Source organism: Ursus arctos, unplaced genomic scaffold, assembly GCF_023065955.2.
Source record: "Ursus arctos isolate Adak ecotype North America unplaced genomic scaffold, UrsArc2.0 scaffold_5, whole genome shotgun sequence".
NCBI classification, from domain to species: domain Eukaryota; kingdom Metazoa; phylum Chordata; class Mammalia; order Carnivora; family Ursidae; genus Ursus; species Ursus arctos.
In genome coordinates this window covers 52,279,302-52,302,792 of record NW_026623067.1, presented here as the reverse complement: position 1 = coordinate 52,302,792, position 23,491 = coordinate 52,279,302, and the positions used below count along the sequence as shown (strand labels likewise).

The following is a 23,491-nucleotide window of genomic DNA, read 5'->3' as shown; positions in this document are numbered from 1 at the left end:
ACACCTCCATTGAAGAGGCTTACGGTGTTTGGAATGACATGTGCATGAAAGAAGGAAGGTACGAATTGTATGGAATTGGAGAGTCAAAATGAGCGATACAAGCAAACGGTGCTTGTAGGTCTCCAAAAAATGGGGAGATCAGTGTGGGCTGAGGTAACTGATGGAAGGTGTCACGCAGTTATTGCACTCAGAGAGCCTTGAAAAAAAAGGCACTGAGCAGGAGGTGCGCGGTGTGGGAGAGTGAACAGGACAGTGCCGAAGGGGTATGTGGTGTCTGGGAGACCTTGAGCACCCCAAGTTCACCAATGCCTGTGTTGAGTTGAGCGGAGAGAGCTAGAATGGAGCGCATCAGGCAGGCAGAACTTTCCTTCCACACTGTGGAATATGACATTGGGAAGCTTTTGATTGTAAGGATGTCTTACTACAGATGCTCCCAGGGACACCTAAGTCTCAACTTAGGCAAAGTAGACCTTAGAAAAATTGTTGCATACCACACACCAACAACGTTTAGCCACAGGAAAGAATTCTGTGTGCTGTGGAGCTACGAAGTGGTTTGAGGTGGGGAAGATTATCTCAGAGTGAGCGCAAGGCACACAAGCTTCAGCTGAGAAAGGGTTGTGCTCTTCCTGTGGGTGTTCACGGCACCAGGGCGGTTCGCTTCAGGGTTGTCTGGATCATGCTACCTTCCCTTCCTTCTCCCCCACCCCATTCCGCTCCTTTCCTCTTTGCACTCTGATTATACCTGGACCGATTCTGGAAAGGCTCAAGCTGTATTTGGAGAGCCTCTCACACCAGATGTGTGACTGGTCATGCATGGTTCATTAGATTTCATGTTTATGCCAAAATGGTGAGGGTGCAGGGGCCGGTATGGAAGCAGTCTCAGTGTCTTAACGTGTTTCCAAGTAGTGCAAACTTTGAGTTGCTTAGACAATACAAAATCAAAATAAACATCACGAGAGTGGGGATTCTCTTTCTTTCCTTACCAGTAGGCTGAAACGGATCAATTCACTGAACAGTAATTTATCAAAAGATCATTTTGCTAAAGAAACACAATTTGCTGTGTACCAGTTGGCCACATTGTGATTTCTGGACGAGCAATTAGCTGATTGATTAATCCACCGAAAGAGCTGTTTGCTGAATTATCAATACACTAAAAACTTCACTGTATTAATTAATACAACAGAATGGCATATTTACTCATCCTGTTCACAAAAGTGCAAAGAAAATGTTATTCATTAACAATCCAGTCTTCCTTATGCGCATTTGCCCTCCTTACTCCTACCTTACTGGGTGGTGTGGGCCAGGGGAACTTAAATTAAGCATTTATCGTTATATTCTGATTTCAGCTGCTTCCTTTTCAGTATACATTTATTCTTTCACAGTTCCTTACCCTCCATACTGTCCCTGACAGAGATGGCTTCTGGGGTCATGGTCTTACTGTGTTCTTGTGGTAATGGCAGGGGGAGCCGGGGTGGGGGGGGCTCTGATCTGGGAAGTGGACCCTTGTACTTCTGTGGAAGGAATGGTTCCTATCCTTCTGTCCCTCATCTCCCTGCTGGCTCCTTTTGCTGAGGTCTGCTGAAGTTGCTGGAGACCTTGTCTAATTTCTCTTGGAATAGTCTAGCGTGTGGACTCAGACCCCCCCTCAGCTGCTGGTCATTCTGCATATTTTCCCTAAGATATGGCTGTGAATCCTATTCGGTTCTCTCGCTGGGCCCTGGTCCTGGAGACGTGGCTGTCAGTGTAGCATGACCCCGGCAAGCTTACTAGCCAGCAACACCAAGTCCTGTGTGCTAGTAGTCACACAGGAGCTACTAGCAATTTCTATACCACCAGGAGCTGAGGAAGACTGAGCAGCCCCCCAAGACCATGCAATCCCATAACCCTTCCAATTTTACTGTAAAGCAGCTGCCTTGAGTTGCTAAAGGGCCGCTCACGTAATTGGGGCCTCTGGCATTGTATGACACAGGTTTCCTGGGGTATCTCTGGGAGGTCTACAGCTTTCTCTCAGCCTGTCTTCTCTCTAACATCAGCCCAGAAATCTGGAGTCAGACAGCAAACATCTCAAGTCTTGATTTCTCTACTTCTTTCCCCCTCTCCGTAATTTCCTAGAAGCTGACAGGGGCCAGATGGCCGCTTCCTCCTGTTCCGTTACAAGGCATTGTAACCTTCTTCCTGAGTGGGCTTTCTCATTCCCGTCCTCCCTTCTTTGGGGCTATAATGACAGAAGGACTTCCTGCCTGAGAACTTCATTTACTAGGGAGAAGAAAGAACACTTCAAGTCCTGAGATACTGACTGTGCATGTCCGCCTTCACTTATCCATAGTTTCGAGGGTAATGAAAGACTGGCTCTTTGTGTGTTGTGCATTCAACATCGAGAAAGTGCTTTCGTATCCGAAACAACTTGGTTTTGCTTTACGTCGTATTAGCCTGGAGTCTAGTAAAGTCCCTCTCTTCCTGACAACCATCTTTCAGCACCTGTCCTTTGCTGCCCCCTCAAGAAGCTGCCTCAGTAGACTATTAAAACTTGAAGGAAGTCCGGACTAAGCTGAGATCAGATGGGACCATAGCTGAAAATGACGTCCAAGTGCGCCGAGCTGATGAGTCTGGAGTCAACAGGAGGAACTCCAAAGATCATGTCCTATCTAGGAAACAGCAGAAACTATTTTTTTCCCAAACACTGAATTAAGAGTTCATAAATATTCATTCACTAGTGTTGAGTACACGCAGTGTGCTGGGTACCACTTGGCAGAGTTTTCAGAGAACTGTTGGACACCTGTCCGTTAACTGGTGTACAAGATGATTTGGGTGCTCGTCACCAACTATCCTGATTTGCTTGGGGAGTGAAGGTGTTCCCTGGACATGGGACTTTCAGTACTGACACTGCCAGCAAACTAGGATGACTTGGTCACCCTACTGATCCAACATCCTCATCTCCAAATTCTATGACTTTAACCCCAAGTGTCCGCTGGGTCATAATGACCCCTGATACTTAAAGGAAATTATGGATCTGTTGATAATTTGCTTTTTGCTACACAGAGGTGTGCAGGAAAAGAGTTCTGGTCTTTGGAAAACTGGTTCTGCTGCTTTTACTAGCTGAGTGACCTTGAATTAGGCATAATCTTTGACCCTCATGATATAAAATTAAAGTAATCATACAGGTTTGTTGTGAGGATTAAGTGAAATCAGGTATGAGGTGGTGGTTTGTGTATTTCAAAGTATTTTGCAGAGTGTGATGTTATGTATTTGCAGACATGTTCCTGGAGCAGTAATAGAATCATAGAAAACAAAAATTCCATGTTTTTCCGGTCTCTCATGATGTTTTCCCCTCAACGTGTTTTCTAATTTAGCAGAATTAAAAATATCTGAAGCTACAGTGGATCGCAAAGTATAATTGTACTGCCATCTTTGGGACGTATTTTGAACTACACTTGTGTAGTTGTAAATGTTTTTCAAAAGCAGTTAATGTTTTAAATGTATCAACAACAGTGATTATGATCACCGGTGTAGAGTTTGAAGGCTTTGTGGCTCCTAGATCAATCATAAGGCATCGAGTCAACAATGACAAACACCTGCCCCACGGCTATGACTACGGAGGAGGCTGGTCCCCCGGAATGATTAGCTGTTAAAGCTGGAAGGGGCATTAGAAGTCAGTCCTTGCAGACGGCTTCCTGTCTGCCGCCCCGAAATCAACTTGGGATTTAGCAACAGGAAGAGTAGTAGGTTTCAGCTCTGGAAGGTACCCAGGAAGAGGAGATAGGCAATCTCTGGCATTAAGGAGCGACAACAGACGTCTAGGTGCCACAAGAGTATGTATCACCTGTTTATCTCTATGCGAACGGAAGAAGGAATGAACAAAAGAATTAATGTGTCAGGCCCTCTTCCTTTGTGAGCCTGGGCGTGGTCTGGGTTGAGGCTGGAAATCAGAGAATCAGCGTTGGGGCCTCTCATCCTGGGAATAGGAGGGTTGGCAGGAGGGGAATTTTGTGGGGTGGCGGGAGTGTTGTGATGTCCTGATCTAGTGGCGATCACGTATTGGTATATAAAATATGCAGAGTTATCAAGCAGGACGCATGAGGTTGACACATTCGTACTTCATGTAAGTTGTGCCTCAGTAAGGTACTGTGAAAATCTCCTTTCCTCTGCCTCCACCTTTCCACCAACCAGAATTCCGTTTGGGTTTATTAGCTCCTCTTTTACAACATTGGGGAGGCTGATGGTAGGGGTTAGGTCAGCCTGGGGTACCTTAATTTTGGGAAGCAGGATGGAGGTAGGACATCTCTGAAGACAACTCGCCTCCACTTTGTAACTTTAATCAGCAGTCAAGTGATGGCAGCTGCTTCTGATGTCGCAAAGATGTCCACCTACTCCCCGCCTATACCCGGATGACTGTGGCTAGAGAAGAAACACAGCTGTGCTAACTCAGGCTCACATTATATTTATCACCACAAATCTCAAGTGGGCTCTCTGCAAATCCTTGCAATCCTAATATATATATTTAGTAGATTTGCTTTCCTATTTCCTAAAATTATTTCATACCTTAACCCTCTCTTCAATCTAACTACACCCTCTCTGCTCAGACGTTGTTTTATATTTCATTGAGAAACCAGAAGCTATCAGAGCATTGCCTCATCTTCCAACCACCAACTTGATTTAACTACCTGCATTTGTACTCAATCTGTCTGTGCTGTTTTGGTCCTCAGTGGTTATCAACAGGAGCTATACTTAGAATTTTTTTTAAAAGATTTTATTTATTTATTTGAGAGAGAGGGTGCACATGTGAGTGGAGGGGGGACAGAGGGAGAGGAAGAGGAAAAGAATCCCACGGTGAGTCCATGCTGACTGAGGAGGCCGACGTGGGGCTCAATCTCATGACCCTGGGATCATGACCTTGAGCTGAAACCGAGAGTCAGATACTCAACTGACTAAGCCACTGAGGTGCCCTTCTACATAAAATTTTTAAATCCTGATGCCCAAATCCCACTCCTAGAGATTCTGAATTATTTAATCCGATGTAGGACATTTTTTTCTTTTTTTAGATTTTATTTATTTATTTGACAGAGAGAGACAGCCAGCGAGAGAGGGAACACAAGCAGGGGGAGTAAGAGAGGAAGAAGCAGGCTCATAGCGGAGAAGCCTGATGTGGGACTCGATCCCAGAACACTGGGATCACGCCCTGAGCCGAAGGCAGAGGCTTAACGACTGAGCCACCCAGGCGCCCCAGGACATTTTTTTTCTTAATTCTCAAGGGATTCTAACATACACTGGAATTCAGAACGAAGATTTAGAATGTCTGAGGTCCTGTGAGCGGGCAACTCCTCTGCTTACAGAGTGAATCTTTCTCTCATCTCCTCAAAGCCTTGTTCCTTCATTCACCTCCCCCTTTTCCAACATGATCAAGTTTTCTCTCTGTGCTAGAAAAGTCCTGTCAGCATACAAGCATGCTCCAATATCTTCTGTCTTAGTAATAGCCCCTCTTTGACTCCACCTTCCCCACCAACTGCTCCCCCTCCACAAAATTCCTTCAGATAGTTATTTGAGCTGGCTGTCTCCATTCCATAACCTTTAATTTGCTCATTAACCTGCTTTTGTTTCTGTCATTCCCTGTCGAAGTCATTAACATCCTCGTGTTGGCAAACGCAGTGATTGGATTTTCGGCTTTGTCTTATTCCACTTTTCAGCCACATCTAGTACAATCGATTTTTCTTGAACAAGCTTTTACTAGGTGATCTAGCTCTCAGTCTTTCACGAGTCCTTGAACACCCGTCACCCATCATAATCTTCCTTCTTTTTCACTGGTGCCTTTTCTTCTTTGCCAGCTCTTCCTCTTTTCCCCAAGGTTTACACCCCAGCGGAGCCAGCTCTAGGCTGTCTCTGTCCCTAGTCTTCTCCAGTCACCCTGTTCTCCATGGAATCCTACCCAGTCCCCTGTGTGGGTGGCTCACGCATGGGTCTTGAACTCTCATCACTTTTGTAACAGCCGGGCTCATGCTCAGGTGCCTCCTCCACATCTTAATTTGGGCATTGAGTAGACACACAGATTCTTATTCCTCCGCGGCCATATGAACCTGCAGAAACCTACAACAACCCAGTCTTCTACAACTCAGTAAATGGTACCCGAGTTACTGAGACCAAATTTTTTCACAGCATCCTCTGTTCCTTTCCCCTTCACTTTGTATCCGATTCACAAACAAACTGACATACTTTCTGAGTATTACTACTCCCCAGCTCTCATCATCACCAACCTGATCCCGGCCACCGTTGTCCCTTACCTCAGCTATTTTTACACTCTTGTCGTTTGTCTCTCTGCACTTTTGCTGTATAGTTTGCTCTTGCACAGCAGCCAATGAATCTTCATGGATTTATATCCATGAATTCATAGCCACATGGATGTCTTTTTTTTTTTTTTAAGATTTTATTTATTTATTTGACAGAGAGAGACAGCCAGCGAGAGAGGGAACACAAGCAAGGGGAGTGGGAGAGGAAGAAGCAGGCTCCCAGCGGAGGAGCCCCACATGGGGCTTGATCCCAGGACCCTGGGATCACGCCCTGAGCCTAAGGCAGATGCTTAACCGCTGATCCACCAAGGCGCCCCAACCACATGGATTTCTATCCATCCCTCAAAAGGTCAGTCTTCTTTTGTGTGAAAATCATTTTTCCTGTTTGGCTCTCTGCTTGGAAATTTCTTCCTAAAAATCTTTCATGTCTGGTTTTTATGTTGTCCTGAATTCTGCCTCATTGTCATCTCTTCAAGGAAGCCTTCCCTAATCAAGCATCTGAGGATAGAGGGAGAGGATGTACTCATGTTGTTCACTGCTGTATTCCCTCAGGCCTGACAAAGTTGTCTCTCAGTGAATATTTGTTGGAAGGAGTGAATGTTTTCTGTTGCCTTGAGTATGAGAGCGTCAGCATGTCTGTATCAACTGTAGGATAAAAGACACAAGGTGACTGTATAGCTGTGGGAAACAGATGGTTGGTTTGAGGAGAGTTTAATAAAAGAACTTATAAAGTGTGGACAGGGACAGGAAAACCACAAGAGATAGTGTGGGACCCCAGGGCTTGTAACAGTGGGGATACAATTACCACCCCCGTGGAGCAGAACCTGGAGAGAGAGCTGTATGGGAAGGGCCCTCTGTGAGGAGTTGAGACATTCAGCCAGCCCACTGGGATTCTGAAGGGACAGAATCAGGGTGATACATCACTCTGACTTTATTATCTTTTTTCTTCCCTCCTCACTCCTGCCAGAGCTCCCCTTTGGCAAAACACATTTGGAAGCCAAAGGCCAAGGGAGCCCATCGATTGGAATTCACCTGGGTCATACTCTTGGGGCACAGAGCGGGTTGGAGAAGAATGGAGATAGATCTGGAGGGGTAAAAGGAGAATATCCAACACTCCTGCTTAGAGTTGCAAAGTAGCTCCTTTCCCCCATTAGGCAGGTTGACTCTATATATGTGCTTACTTACTGCTAACAACATAGTTTTCTTCTTAGGGTTTGCCTGTCTCTTGTGTGGTGAGCTGCTTGAAAGCAGGCAGTGCTCAGTGAGGGGTGGTATGCACAGAGTATGTGGTGAAGTTACCAAAATATCCTGTAGAATGGCAGTGCTTTCCCAGCTGATGAAATTCTCCTATCACTGGGCCGCTAAATTTGTATAGAATTTTGCCACTTACAGGCCTTTTATAATAGTTCTGGAGATCAGCAGGTCCGATATTATTATCTCTATAGGGCTGACGGGTGATGGACAGAGGTCAGCAACATGTCAGACCGTGAAGCAGGTGGAGCTGAGGCTGAAACTCTTGACTTACAGTCCAGGGCTCTCTACTATAACGTGCTGCCTCCCTTAGAGGTCATTTTTGTGGCTTATGAAAATTCATCTTCTGTTTTAAAAAAATAATTCAGTGAATGATTGCATATTACCCCATTGCCACTTTGTAAATGGTACAAGGAAGTGAAGAGGAAAAGTCCCCTAAGGACTTGGAAGTAAACTTGTTCTCGAAGACTTAAACTATGGTATTAGCTCCTAAATAAATTATAGCACAGAAATGTAGTGTCACCTTAAAGAGCAGAATTGTCCCCAGGTTGGCCAGACTCAATTATGACTCACTTGAAGGTATGACCATTTATGAGGGAGGATGTATCAGTCATAAGTGAGCTTAATCATCCGTCTAAGCTTAGGAAAACCAGAGTCACAGAAGCCAAGCGTTAGCAGAGCCCAGCCATGTCTGGGGAAAGGATGCCTCTACCACCCCCCCCCCCGCAAAGAAACCCCATACGCATTAGCAGTTATTCCCCATTTCCCTTTCAACCCTCTTCCCGCCCCCTTACCCTAGGCAGCTAGAAATCTATTCTTTGTGTCTCATAGACTTGCCCGTTCGGGACGCTTCACATCAATGAAGGCATACAGAATATGGTCTTTTGTGACTGGGTTCTTCCCCTTTGCATATTTTTGAGGCTCATCTATGTTGTAGCCTGAGTCAGTACTTCATTCCTTTTGATTGCCATGTCACATTTCATTGTATGGCCGTACTAAATTTTATTTATCCATTTATCAGATGATTGATGCTGCTTTTTCCCCCTACTTTTTGGCTATTATGAATAATGCTGCTGTGACTGTCTGTATACAGATTTTTGTGTGGATGTGTGTTTTCATTTCTGTTGGGTGTAGACCCGGGAGTGAAATTGTTGGGTCATATGGTAGCTCTGTTTAACTTTCTGAAGAATGGCCAGACTGTTTTCTAAAGCAGCTCCCACCATTTTACATTCCCGCCAGCAATGTCTTGGTGTTCCAGTTTCTTCACATGCTAGCCGACATCTGTTATTTTCTGTTTTGTATTGTGACTTCAGTACAATATGGACAGGAATGGTAAGAGTAGATGTGCTTACCTGTTTCTCTTTTTCAGGTAAAAACACTTAGTCTTTCCTCATTAAGTATAATGTTAGCTGTGGCTTTTTGTAGATGTCCGTTATGTCCCTTTTGTGGAAGTGTTGCTTAATTCCTAGTTTGCTGAGAATTGTTTTGTTTTTTTTTTAAATCATGAGTTGATGTTGAATTTTATCACACACTTCCTCCTGTCCCCCATTTATTGAGATTTTCACGTGGTTTTTGTTCTTTGGTTTCTTGATATGGGAAATAACATTGATTCTTAAACAATGAACAAGTCATGTATTCCTGGGACAATCCCCACTTGGTCTAGCTGAATTATCTCTTTTATATATTGTTGTGTTTTGCTAGTGTTTTGTTCAGTAATTCTTTTGAATTTTTATTTCAGCAGTGGATTGGAATTTTTATTAGCTCTTATTTCATTGTTCCTTTTTTCCGAATATCTTTTTGAATTTATTTGAGTATAATTAGCACTATCTGCGTTTTCTCCAGTGTCAATGTTTTTTTTCTTTTAATATTTATTTATTTGTTTATTTATTTAAAAGAGAGAGCATGCGCGGGGGGGGGGGAGGGTAAATAGGGGTGGGGGGGGCAGGAAGAGTGCACGAGCCCAGTGCAGGGTTTGATCTCACGATCCTGAGATCATGACCTGAGCTGAAATCGAGAGTCAGATGCTCAGTGGACTGAGCCACCCAGGCGCCCCCCCCCCACTGTCAATGTGTTTATTTGTTTGATGATCACCTTTCTCTTTCAAGTTATAGACTATTCCCTATGTCCAATGAACCTTGTTTGTCTGTTTGTGGTTAAGAACGTAGTAGTTAAACTGACTATGAGTGGTATCTGTTGACTAATGGCTTCATTTTAGGGTAAATGTATGAAGAGCACAGCACAGGTTTTAGCATTAGGATTTTTTGGCAGAATAGGTTTTGAACAACTTATCAAGTTGCCCTTAATCATCAGTATGCCACTTTTTGGTAGAACTGGTCACTTCCATAACTATATTCTGTTATATATCCATGAAGCACAGCTACTGTGTATTCAGTAAGCATACAGTCTTTCTTTGACTCGAGCGTGATGTTTTCTAGGCCTCTTACCTCTTATTCGAAGATGGTTTCCTGCTCTACAATAAGTCATATAATCTCAGCTCAGTAACAGACTCACCCTAGCACTACGCAGCAAAGGTAAAATATCTACTTGATCACGGTTTGAAGTATGCAATTGCACCAGTGTTCTAGAAACCCACGGGTATGTAGAAATCCCTTTCAAATCTGCGAGAAAGTCCAACACAGGAGACGTACTTTCTGATTTGAGGGAGGAGAATCAGGAAAGCTTTAAGTACAGTGGGCTGCTGAAGGAGGGGGAAGGAGCAAGCCTGGATCAGGTGTCACAGCTGGGGTTCTGAACATTTGGTATAGCACGAATGCTGGCCCTGCTCTACCCTACAGATGGGAGGGGAGGCACTGGCTCATGTGTGATGTTTCTACATGGGACAGCTAGCAGTTAGGGGGGCTGTGGAATTGGGTGGTCATTGAGAGAAAATGACAGGCTCAGGGATATCACTCAACAATTTTAAGCCAAGTGTGAGAGTCAGTGGGCCTTTGGGGAAGAATTTACAGAGGCTGTCATCTCCTGTAGCTGGAGGGCAGACATCCCTGAAAACCAGATAGACTTAATGGTAAGAGTGGCAGCCTTTCAGAGCAGGCTGAATTCTCAGTATCAGAGTTAAGGCCCTGATAGAGATGGAGATCTGGAAAGGGAACTTCTGAGTATGTTCATGTGAGCATCTTAAATCCCTAGGTTGTCCCGAACCCTCTGGGCCTGCAGACATGGCCCATTTTACCTTATAGAAGACAGAGTCCTTGTTCACCTTTTTATAAGACAGTGCAGACCCTTCAGATGAGATAGGGGCCTTACGAGACAATGCTAGTTTTTCTCAAGATCTGCCTTCATTTCCTTTTCTGGTTGAAAAATCAATAATGAAGATCAGCTATTCAACAGGCACGTGCTGGGCTTAGGAAGGGGGATGATGGCTTGTACGTCAAAGGTGCTGGCTCGCGTGTGCCAGCAGAACCCAGGAGAGCATGCCCAGGAGTGGGTCCAAAGCGTGGTGGCTCAGGGGTGACAGAATGTAAAAGATGAACACGAAGACGCTCTTTCGTGAGGTGGGATTTAACACTCTGGTAAAGGGCTCTGGAAGGTGGTGTAAATGTGCTGCGGTTAAGGCCCTTGGAAGCTTGAAAAAAAATGATGGGCTTCATCAAATAAGGTTGAGACACCAAAACTCTCCTGGCGCAGTGGAGAGGACAGAATTTACTGAAATAGACGCCCCATGAGACTGGAAAATCCACCAGCTGACTCTGTTCTTTGGGAGGACCCACGGACCCTTTATTTTCCAAGGCTATAAGGAATGTGCTAATGAGGGGAACGACAGCATCAATAAGGGGCTCAGTAGTGTCCTTCCTTTATAGGCCAGGCTGGTAGTTAGTTGCTGTTCTTGAGCAGGGCCGCTCATAGCAATGGGTAGGATCCTGGATTGGAGAAAGCTAGATGAGAGCACATAACCGTCATAAGCAAGGTGGGCATAATTGCTGTCATGGGCACAGAACGGCGCAAGAGAGGCTGACTTGCAGGGATCTTTGGTGATGGTCAATAATGGTGATCATGGTGTTCCTAGGGGTAAGACAAGTGGGCAGGGTATTACTTTATATATATATATACTTATATAAGTAAAGTATATATATATGTATATATATATATACACTTTAATAAGTATACTTTATATATATATACTTTATATATAATATATAAAAAATATATATATATGTATAATTTGAAGACATCAAGAATAGACAAGTAGAAGACTGACGTAGCCTCCCCCAAAGGAAAGTGATACTCATTTAGTTTCTAGACCTGAGACAGCCGAACCCAAACCCATCTATGGAAGGAGGATCTGCATAGATTTTAAGACAAACCCTGCAAAACTTGCCAAGTTTATACAGTAGCGATGCTTCTAGTCCTTCTGCAAAGGGTCCTGTATCCATTCACCTAGATAACCAAACAATGGGAAAAAGAAATACCTAGATCTTTCAAGGGTCTGAGCTGACACTGCTGCTAGGGACCCAGCACTTGTCAGGGGAAAAATGGGTGGAGGTAAGGTCATAAATGAAGTCGTGGCCCATATCTGCCTTACCGTGGGTCAGCCGTACCCATGGACCCATCCAGCAACCTTTTCTCTAGTTTCTAAATATACAATTTTATGGACATACTCAGTAGTTAGCAACATTGATTTTTGGACAGACAGAAAAAAAGCTATTGTAAGTAACCAAAAACATTATCACAAATCAAAGATGATGGAAGATTCACAGGTGGTGGTTCTTACCATATCACCAGTTTGGCTTCTTCAAACACTGGATGGATCATGGCGGATGAAGAGCATGGCCGCGGGCTTATCCAAGAAGCCCCATAATAGCTGCTGTGCCGATTGTGGTATCTTTACTAGAAGAGGTTCATACAGCCTCGAGAATATGTCATGAGGCTTTAACACATTCCAAAGATCTCCAGTGACTGTGCTTTATGGACAGAAAAAGTTGTAAGAAGTTCAAAGAGGATCAAGATAAGAATTTGGAAGAGCATCAAGATTCTAGAGACACTGTGGGTCCCCCATAGGAGTTGTTACTTTTATCTTCCCTGCAACACATTAACTATCCTTAAGTGTTCCCAGCAGAGGTTTTATGGGAGCAGGTGGAGATGAGCTCCCTAAAAGCCCCGGCTGAGTTTTATCAACAGCAAATGCATACACACTATTCAAAATTATATCAAATTGTTATGGGCTTTTATCTAACAATGAGAACACAGAAAATGGAACTCTGTGTACTTATTGTATAATATTATTACCTAGCAGCTGTGTGCATGGGTATAGCCCCATTCCACGCTCTCAGATGACCTTTTGGAACCAGACTTCTCCACCACTAGTAGACCTCACATGTCTATAGCACGCTGTGTCCCCATTGTATAATATTTGTTTTCATCATTCAGTGTTTTGGTACAGAGCGGTTAGCATGACTCTGTGTGGTCAGATGACCTTTTGGAAGCAGGCTTGTGTACCCCTAGATGACCTCACCAGGGCTCACAACAGCATAGTCCAATCCTATTGATCTGAGAGTTCTTTCTAGAGAACATCACATTTGCCCACCAAGTTGATGACATCATGTTACCTGGACATAGCATGAAATGGCGAGTACTCTGAAAGCCTTGGTAAGAGCCCCAAACCCCAGAGGATGGGAGATAACCTTTACAGAGATGAAGGGGCCTGCCACGCCAGTGCAGTTTCTAGGAGTCGAGTGATTTGGGAAATGCTGCAACATGTCCTCCAAAGCAAAAACAAGTTTTTGTCCCTTGCATCTCCTCCCACTACGATAGAAACATGAAGTGTGGGCAGCCTCTTTAGGTTTGGGCTGCAGCCTATTCCACACGTGGGGTAAAGTTCTGGCTTACCTTTGGGCAATAATAGCAGTACTAGGTTTACGCTGGTCCCAGAGCACGAAGGGCCTCTGCAGCAGGTTTAGGCTTTAGCACAAGTAATCCCTCGGGTCACATCATCTGGCAGACGCCATGGTACTAGAGGTATCTGGGTATAAGAGGACAAAGGATAGATGGACCCTCTGGCAAACTCCAATAAGAGAGCCCTAACATAGCACAGACCCTTGGAATTCTAGAGCAAAGCCATATTTTCTGCCGCAGAGAAAGATAGACATTCAAACAGCTCCGGGCGGAAACGGAAGCTGTCAATGGGTCCAACAGCACTGGCTTTGTGGTTGACAGAATAACGGGCCCCCAAAGATGTCCACACCCTAAGCCCCAAAACCTGTAAATATGTTACTTGGCAAGAAGGAGTTTGCAGGTATGATTGTGTTAAGACTCTTTAAATGGGACAATTATCCTGGATTATCTGGGCAAGCCCAAGAAAACAAATTTATAATTGCTGTTGAATATACAGCCTCTTGGCAATAGAGACTGACTCTGTGCCCTCCAGATAATACCATTCCTTCGGGAGAACGAACTGGCAGCTGGTGACAAGTCGAGACTACGTCCATCCTGACCAGGACTTCCGTACTTTCCGGACAGGAGTTTGCCATTGTTGTCTGCAGTGCTTCCGCCAGCGCCGATGTTCATGACTCCAAAAGTGTCTGACCTACCGACGTGGGGTGCTGTATAACATGGACTAAGATCAAGGGCCCCACTTCTTAGCAAACCACGTGCATCAGTGAAGACACGACTGTGGGATCCGCTGTTCCTACACATCGTCCACCAAGCAGAAACTGCCACCCCGATGGAGTGGTGACGTGGCCTCTTAAAGGAGAGGATGTCTTATAGCCTTGGCACGGTGTAACCTACGCGATGCCCTCCACTCCTTACATCAATCTGTGGTCAGTCTATGGTGCTCAAGTCATGGGTCCAAAAATCAAGGGGTGAGAGTAAGAGTGGCTGTAGCGATCCACTGAGGAATTTGTGCTTTCCATCCAGGGGTCTAGAATCTGTGTGTCTAGAGGTCCCGAGTTGTAGAGGGGGAAAATAAGAGTCACACTAAGCTTTAAGCTACCGCTGCTACGTGGTGACTTTAGATTCCTAAGGCCAGAAAACGAGTAGGCAAATGTAAGAGTTACCACAATGGCAGAGTTATCAGCTCTGATCATCGTCACAGGGAGAGTTACTGCAGTGTGATGAGGGCACAGAGGATTATGTTTGGCACTCATACGACCCACCTCTTGGTAGGCCCGGGCTTACCTGTAAATGGGCAAGTACAGCAGCTACAGTGTACTAAGCGCAGGGTAACCAGGGTCTCAGACCGCTTGGGGGTGAGGGTCTGGATCATTTTACCAGGCGGCTCAGAAGTGCCTGACTAGCACCGAGGGAATGTAGCATGGGTTAAGAGGAAGCTGTGGTTCATCCCACTGTCCCTCTTTTTGTAGAGTGAGTTGTGATAACAGAATCCAGAAGAAGCTGCACCTGGGTGGAGTGAATCAATGTGAGAAGCAAGTGGGTCGGAGCAGTGCCAGGGGTGAACTGTAGGAGGCGCTGTGGCCCCTGCCCAGCTGTGGGTAACTGAGCCGCAGCATCCGTCCCTCGCTCCCTGTGAATGTTGGTTGCTAATGACAATGTGCACTTGTTTTTTTTACACCTAGTTTTTATTCATTCAACATTCTAATGGTTTTGTTCTTTCGTCTGGTTAGATATAGCTATAATGGAGTTCATTTCTTTTTTGCTGCTCCGTAGTATTTGGTGTTCTCAAGATAGCACAATTTACTTTTCTATTCTTCTGTAGATGGATCTTTGAATTGTTAGTGGGTTTCGGTTATTATAAATAATGCCACCATGGGCATTCTTTTACCTGTCTTTGAGTGTACGCGTACATATCTGTCGTGTTGCTACCTAGGAATGAAAGTATGGGGTCACAAGGTACGCATAAGAGCTACGATAGTAGGTGATGTCAAACTGTCGTCCAGAGTAGTTTGTGTCCTGTTAGGAAGTATTTCACAACTCTGTGGGCAGGAGGATATTTTCCTATATTATCTTCTGGAAGCTTTATTGCTTTCCTTTTGCCTTTAAATCAATAATCAACTTGGAATGAGGTAAAGGTGAAGTTTAATTGCTTTCCCTATGAAAATCAGTTGACCATTTGATTTAAAAAGACTATTTATTTAAAAGAGTCCTCTTTGTCCACTGTTCTGCAACTCTGTATCATGTAGTGTTTCATTGGTCGGATTTTTCTCACGAAAGAGCTTTGGTTCTAAGCAAGTAATTGAACATTGAACAGTTATGTGGTTGACCCTTCTGTGGTATTAACATTATCATCTCCACTTTCCTAAGGAAACTGAAGCTTACAGAAGTTAATTAATTTAGTGAGTGGGTTCTCCTGAACTAAGATTCCCATTATTAATGCCTTAAATGAAATAGAAGTTATTAATTAATTAATTAATTAACCAGATCACAGTGTGGAGATAGGTGAACCAGGTCTGCTAAGGCACTTTGCTGTCATCATGTGGTGTCCACTTCTGGATCCAAGACTCTTGTCTCAGCTCCCACTCACAGGTTCTCATTGCAGCTTGGTGGGAAGAGAAGGTGAGCATGGAAATGTATGCTCCTTATTTTAGGGATGTTACCTGGAAATGACACGATTCTTCTTGGATCCTGGTGGCCAACATTCCCTTATGTAACCACATCCCAAACCAGGAGAGCCTGAGAGAATGGAGTCTTTAATTGAGGTGGCCAGCATCTTGCCAAAATTTGGCATCTGTGTTTCTAAAGGGAAGAAGGAGAGAATGGAGATGGGAACTGCTAGCCATGGTTGTATACTTGCTTGCGGCACATCGGAGAGCCAGACAAAAGCCTGTGTGTCTCCCCGCTCTACTGTACAGCCCTCGGCAACCAGCCGGACCGCATCCATTCACCTCCTGGAAAACCTTGAGGATAACTTCCTGTCAGAACTGAATTCCTGGATGTCTCTCCAGACATGTATAGAATTCCTTTTACCAGGAAACAAGCTTCTTTAACTTAGTGTTTTTTCGGTTTGTTTTTATTTTTTTCCGTTGGTCACAGCTATCAGGAGAACTGAGTTAAATTTAGAGACTCCCTGCTATTGTCAGGGAAAATGTTTCCAAAGCCTGCTTTAATCCTTCCACTAGTGACTTTGCCTTCACTTAATTCATTCTTTCTCTCTTCCCTTCTTCCCCCTACATCCCCTTTGTCTGGCTTGCTATTCTGTCTTCCCAAAGTGATGGGGGCCTGGTGTTTCCTCTCCCTATCCCCACAGCCCACACAGTGACGAGGAGGACTAAGTCCAGGGGGTTGGTGGGCAGGATGAGAGCAAGTGGGGTCACAATGTCTCACTTTTTCATTTTTTTTAAACTTTTATTATTAGTTTTTATTACACAAGGAATACATATTCATTGTAGAAAAATTAGAAAACACAGAAAAGCAAAAAGAAAAAATAATCACCCATAATCCCACTACCCATAAATAACTACTATTAACATTTTAGTGTATGTCCTTCTAGCTTCTTATGCATATATATACATACATAGATATATTTATATATAATTTTCTTTTTTACAAATATTGTGTCATACTATACATACTGTTTTATAACGTGTTTTTTCATTTAAGATATATCATGAACATTGTTGTTTATTCCCTGAAAAAATTATACAGATACTACATGCTCATTGTGGAAAAACCAGAAATTACAGATATGCAAAAAGAAAATAGAGTTGCTCCAAATCTCACCTCCCAGAGATAGATGCTGTTAACATTTTAGCAAATATCCTTTCGGATGCTGTAACGCACACATGTATATGTACACTTTTTAAATGGAAACATACTATATTCTTCTGTAACTTCCTTTTTCATTTAACAATATAGCTGTTTATTTCCATGACTATACATTTAGTGCTTACTCTTAATTGGTGCACAGTCTTCCATTGAAAGGATATACCATATTAAACCAACCCTATATTGTAGGCTTACTTATATTTTTTTCCATTCCTCCAAATAATGCTCCTATAAACATCCTTTTTTAAAATGTTTTTTGAATAATGAATGAATGTATCTTAGTTCATTTTTCTTGGCTTTTGTTGAGGAGAATTTCCCTAAAGTGGAAGTATTTGGCATAAAAAATATATTGCCCAAATATTTTCCAGAAAGATCAGATCAATTTACACCCTTGTTGACTCTGTGAGAGAATGTTCATTTCCATATGTCCTGTCCCTGGGAACTATAATTCTTTATACCCTTTGTCTTTCTGATACATAAAAAGGAATATATTGTAATAATTTGCATTTTTGATTACTAGTTAAATATTTTCATATTTATTATTAGTTCATTAATTTATGGTACACTGCCAGTTTGTGTCCTTGGCTCAATTTTCTACTGGAAAGTTTGATTCTTTTTGATGATAAAATGTAATTTATTCATGCATTCATTATTCACTCACACAATAAATATGTTTTCAGTATTTGCTTTGTGTCTAGCACTGTGTTAAGTATTGAGGATATAACAGTAAGCGAAAAAGACATGGCTGCTGCTTTCTTGAACTTTCAGTTTAGTGAAGATAAACAGACAAACTTTTCAAAATAATTTGAAAAGTGCAATGGGGAAACAATGAAATGGGAACACTTGGTTGGGAAGGTTGTACATCATAGAAACTTCCCAAGGGTAATGGAGTTTGCTCTTGATATATATTAGAGATCTATGCTCTTTGTTGCATATATTTCAAATTTTGTTTTCTCTTAATTTGGTTTGTTATTTTTTACCGTATAAGAGTTCCGTATTTTTAATTGGTCAAATCTATCCATCTTTTTCTATTTGGTTTCTTCCTTTGTTGTCCTGCTTAGAAACGCTTTTTTTTCCATAGCAAAATTACGTAAATATTTGTTAATATTGCCTGCTAGTCCTTTTATATGCTTATGTGCTTTAACATCTAAATCTTAACTTCACCTAGAATTTATTTTGACGGAAATTGTGAGGTATAGATCTAGTATTTTCCCCCATACATGGCCAACCAGTCATCCCAAATTATTTAGTAATCTAACTTTTTTCACAGATTTGAAATACCATCTTTATAATGCATTCAATTCTTCTGTGTTCTTGGGTTTATTTCTGATCTTTCTATTTAATTATAATGATTTATTATGGGCCAATAACATCCCTGGTTTTTCTCATCCTGTCTATAGTTATCTGCAAGCTGAGCATTTTGCATTTGGTGATGTCCTAGAATACAAAGAAATGATACACAGTGCTTAGGTGTATGCGTGTGGCATGGGAAGTTAGTCTGGATGATATTCTCCACCCTTTCAACTTTGAGACTTCCAGAATCTGAATTCCATATGGGACATTGTTAATCTGGCCCGTTGTTTGCTGTCTAAAATAAATGAGATGCTTTTATGCTCTCTGCATTTATTTTCCCTTCTTTTTCTAAAGCTCAGCGTTCGGTAGGTGGCAGTATTGCCATACAGTAAGTATCCAACGGTTAGAGGAGCACCGAGGAACAAACTCATCCGGCAGGATTTTAGAATTTCCCTAAGAACTTTCATTAGAGGAGGCATCAGGGCTGTGCTACTTCTAAAGTCTTCTTTGCACCCTTGAACAATGGCTCAACCAGAAGTTTGCAGTCGATCTGCTCCTGGAGGCGTGCAAAACATGGGTGGGCAGATACTTTAAAGTGATACCTCGGCCTTGTGGGCATCGCCCGCACTTTACCTACAAGTGCCTTTGGCCCCAGCCACTGACTGACTTACAGCCTGGAAATGTGATTTTAAGCAATATGATTGTGGTGGGATTCAGGTGGCTTTTATTTTCTTTATACTTGATGGTATGTTTCTGGTTTCCCACCAAGAACATATATTGCCTCTGTAATCTGAAGAAAAGAAATGAATCAACACGGGCTATTAAAATTATGGTGGTAAAATGGGTGAGGGTGTGCCAGAAAAAGCTGACATCCTCTTCCAGTTTCAGCATGTGAGTACATGCAACGGAATGGGTTCAGTGTCCTCACCTTACCCCTAGAGATCAGCTCAGTATTATTGCTAATCTGAAAGCGAATTACCAGCAGGAGGCCGAGGCAGTAGACTTCTATCTCATGGACGACACCTGAGAAAGTCCTTTGGTAGGTGAGAGGAGAGTGGGGTCAGCTCCTGAAGAGATGCGTTGGCATATCTAATGGGAGATGGTGAGCTGTCTATTGCCATTATGAGCCAGTGTAGGTCATCACGACTCGGAGCACTAAATTTAATTTTAGGACCTGCTAGTGAAAGGAGACCTATAAATCTTGGAGTGTGTCCACAGGAACTACAAAACCAATCAAAGTCTGGGAAACAGGCACTATGAATAAAAGATAAGGTGGCTGAATTTATTTACCTTAGCTATGGAAAGCCTAGCTGGGGAATTAGACAAATTCCCATCTCCATGAATAGCGACTATAGCCCTCCCAGACCTGGAGGTGAGACCTGAATTTATTAACAGTCTTCAGTTGTACAAAGGACAATGGCACAGGAGGTAAGTATTCCTTTCATACCGAGACTAAGGCGAGAGTGAGCACAAGTTAACCAAGCAGAAGTGATTCGGGTCAAGCATTTAGAGGAACGTGCTGAACACCAAGGCTGGGCGTATCGGTTAATAACTTGGCATGAACTAATAGGAACCAGATTGAAGCTAAGGGTTCGGTATAGTGGAAAGGTGGGTGAGGGCAAAGACGGGAGCCAAGAGCGGGCCCAACTGGGCTATTTTATAATTTCTAAAACAATGGACCTTAAATGATTAAATGAATTAACCACAGGGGATAAAAATGAACCATATTCAAAAAAGATATTAAACTTTAGTCAAACCTGCTTTATGAAATCAGGGTTTGCAGACCAGATATATCTGGGCGTGGGTACCTACTTTGCAAGGGGATGTTCATTCTAAGAGTCTCTAAATAGCATATTCCAACAACTGTTTTACAAATATTTGATTAAGAAAGTTGTGATTTTCTCGTGTAACTTCCAAGGATACCTCTTTGTCTGAGGTCAGGTGTACCTATAACCATGTGTTAATTACCAGTTTATTGGAACACAACTCTGGACTCCAAGAATAAGGCCAAAAACCAGCTAGTATGATCTAAATAGAGACTGCATAGCCTTTTGAGATCTCTCCCAATCCTCTCATCCTTTTGTTTTCAATCACAAAAGCTAGAAGACAATTCCAAGTATAATTTTCACAACATCAGATACTAGGTTGAACCGTATGAAATTGCCATTTTTGTGGGTCAAAACAGTCAAATATCAGCAGTTTCATATAGGTCAATCTAATACAAGATTTATTCTAGTAGTTCCTATCCAGCTACCTTCATCTTCACTAAAGCTAACAGCTTAAGTATATTTAGTTGTTGTGTCAAAATATTGGACATATAAATGCCTGTGTACATAAGTACTGAGAAAGTACAGGGTCGGGATTAAAGATGCATCTTGGATAAACCACTGAGAGGAATCTAGCTCATCCTTTTTTGGACTAGACACCTGTGCCTCTTGTGTGACTTTAGGATTTCTAAGATTTTGGAAAGCAAGAGAAGAAGTCCAAAGGCCTGATCTCTCAACCCAAGGGAAATTCTGTTTGGGTAACGGGCCAAGGAAGAACAGGGGAAAATACAACAAAATTTGTACCATGTTACAGGTTTCGTGAGGAAGATCATAACAGAGCTATGAGCAGAAAAAGCGTGTGGCTTCCTCCTTTCTAAAATATAGTATTGCTTAATGTGTCCTGCTTTCAAGATTCTAAGCATAAGACAAGACACCAAGTACACATTGGAAAAGTCATATCTGCATAGTCATCTAAAATGAGACAAGCTTAGCTTAACTAAAAAGATTTTATTAACGTAAAATGTTAAATATTTTTACGATCTGAGCTAATTCCAGCATGCCCTATAAGATTTAACACTATGCTGATGTGCAGACATCATGCTTCAGATTTTAATTAGAACAAAATGTGATAATATTCAATTTTACATTTGAGGGTAATTGTATATGTTACTACACCGTTTTCTAACTGGATTACTTCATTCTCCAAGAAGCTGAAAAAGACACCATTGGATCAAAGGAAATTAGTTGCCCATGTGCATTGTACGAAGGTATTAGGATTATTGTGTATTTACAAAATTTAAATACGTTTCATATATGGTTTTTGTTGCATTATAAATTAAGATATCTTTATGTAGAAGCTCTTGGATTCTGACAGAATGGAAGACTAAATGTAAATGGGTGCAGACAAAGCAATAGGTGAGGTGGTATATGTTCGATTATAATATTATTTCTAATAATATTAATAGATTGGATTTTTGAACACAGTTTTGTAGTTTTAGATAGATTTCTATGTTTAGAGACTTTCATATATGGTAAATTGTTCACATGAGATCAGCAAGAGCTAAAGATATACTATTATACATGAAATAATTTTTCTCTGTATAATACATTTAAAAAAACCTTTAAATAATTTAAAAACCATAATTCTAGCATCTGTCATGGTATGGTTTGGAGCAGACATGCACAATGTCAGCTTTAAAAATCCTTTTAAAAACAGCCTGCTTTTTGAATCTTTTTTTTCTCCCCCTTGACAGCAGCTGCTTTCAAATGTAAAATCATTTAAAAGGGCAGGGGGAGGCGAATAAAAGTAATAAGGAAGCTTAGAAAACATAGTCAAAACCCAGTAGTTGTGGTTCAGCTGTCTGGAGGTCCTCAGGTTCTGCGATATTTTCAGGTCTTCGCAATGGTGGGTTTCCAGGAGGAATTTCCTAGCTTGAGACCAGACAACACAGCCCAAAGAACCTTCTCTTCCGTCTTCTAACCAGGGGGTAGGGAGTTAGATTTAGAAGGCTGCTGTCATCTGTGATGGGACAGAATGTACATATGAGTGAATTACAGACAAAATAACCTGGGTTTTATGAATTGGCTTTAAAAATCCCTCATCTTTTCAATCAAGGTTTCTTGACTTCAGCACTACTGGCCATTTGGGACCAGATCATTCTTTGCTGTTGGGGCTGTCCCGAGCACTGTAGCGTATTAGCAGCTTCCCTGGCCCTGTCTACTCACTAGATGCCAGTGACAGTGCGCCACCAGTTGTGACGACCAAAAACGTCCCCAGATAGCGGCAGAATGTTCTTTTTTTGGTGGTGATGGGGGTGGGGGGGTGGGCACGTAGCCTGCAGTTGAGAACCATGGCTTAGAATTAAATGTAAGCTGCTTGGAGGCGCTCTTTCAGTTGGGGGATGTGTAACTTTTTAGAAAAAGCCCCTGTTTTGGAGTAAGGCCGGCCTCTTTTCTAAACTCACCTCTGCTATTTCCTAGCTCTGTGACTTTGAACATGTAACTGGAAGCTTCAGTTTTCCTGTATGTAAAATAGGGTTTAATAATACTTACCGTAGATAAAGATTATGGGAAATAATCTATGAGAAGCAGGAAGCTTGGCTGGTGTCCTACGTGCCTAGCACAGAGGAAGTGCTCAATAAATACAGCTACTATTAACTATTTTCCTTTACAGAGGACCATTGTCTTGCTTCCACTTACCTACTTTATGCCTCAGGAAGAAGTTTCTCAACTGTTCCTTGTTGAGTCTTTGCCTAGCGATTTCTAGAGATTTCTATACACAAGGGCATTCTAAGATTGCCAGCTGTTGAATTTGTAAGTTTTGGGTTAAAATTTTTAGCACGATGACAAGGAGAGGAAGAAATAAACTAGTAAACCAAATTCAGTTTAGGGAGCTGGGTTTTAAAAAAATAGCGCAGCCCAAAAGAGAGGTTGGATAGAAAAAGCCTTGTTGTAGCAGAACCGGCAGTCTGGTCCCAGAGGCTGGAAGAGGGACCACACAGACATGATCTGGAAATTACCACTTGGCGGGGGGAGTACTAGGTCATGATCAAACTGGAGAGAGGGGCCACAAAATAGTTGGCTGGCTCTGATAACTGTTACGCACCTAGGCGTTTGCCAGCCCAGAGCAGAGCTAAGGGGCTCCCTCCTTTCCCCATCCTAACCTGGTGGATATAGGACCTTGGGAAAGAGCCCCGAATCAGGAATTGCACGAAGGGGCGGATA

General features: G+C 42.6%; 1 protein-coding gene across 1 annotated transcript in view; it reads right to left on the bottom strand.

The window, feature by feature from the left end:
* Nucleotides 1-16,766: 16,766 nt before the first annotated feature.
* RGS7BP (regulator of G protein signaling 7 binding protein) overlaps nucleotides 16,767-23,491 on the bottom strand; it is a 103,033-nt gene continuing 96,308 nt past the window's right edge. The window contains exon 6 of the mRNA XM_026498897.4: nucleotides 16,767-22,286. Within this exon, the coding sequence (XP_026354682.2) occupies nucleotides 22,195-22,286 (92 nt within the window). The 3' untranslated portion in view covers nucleotides 16,767-22,194. The remainder of the gene's footprint in view (nucleotides 22,287-23,491) is intronic.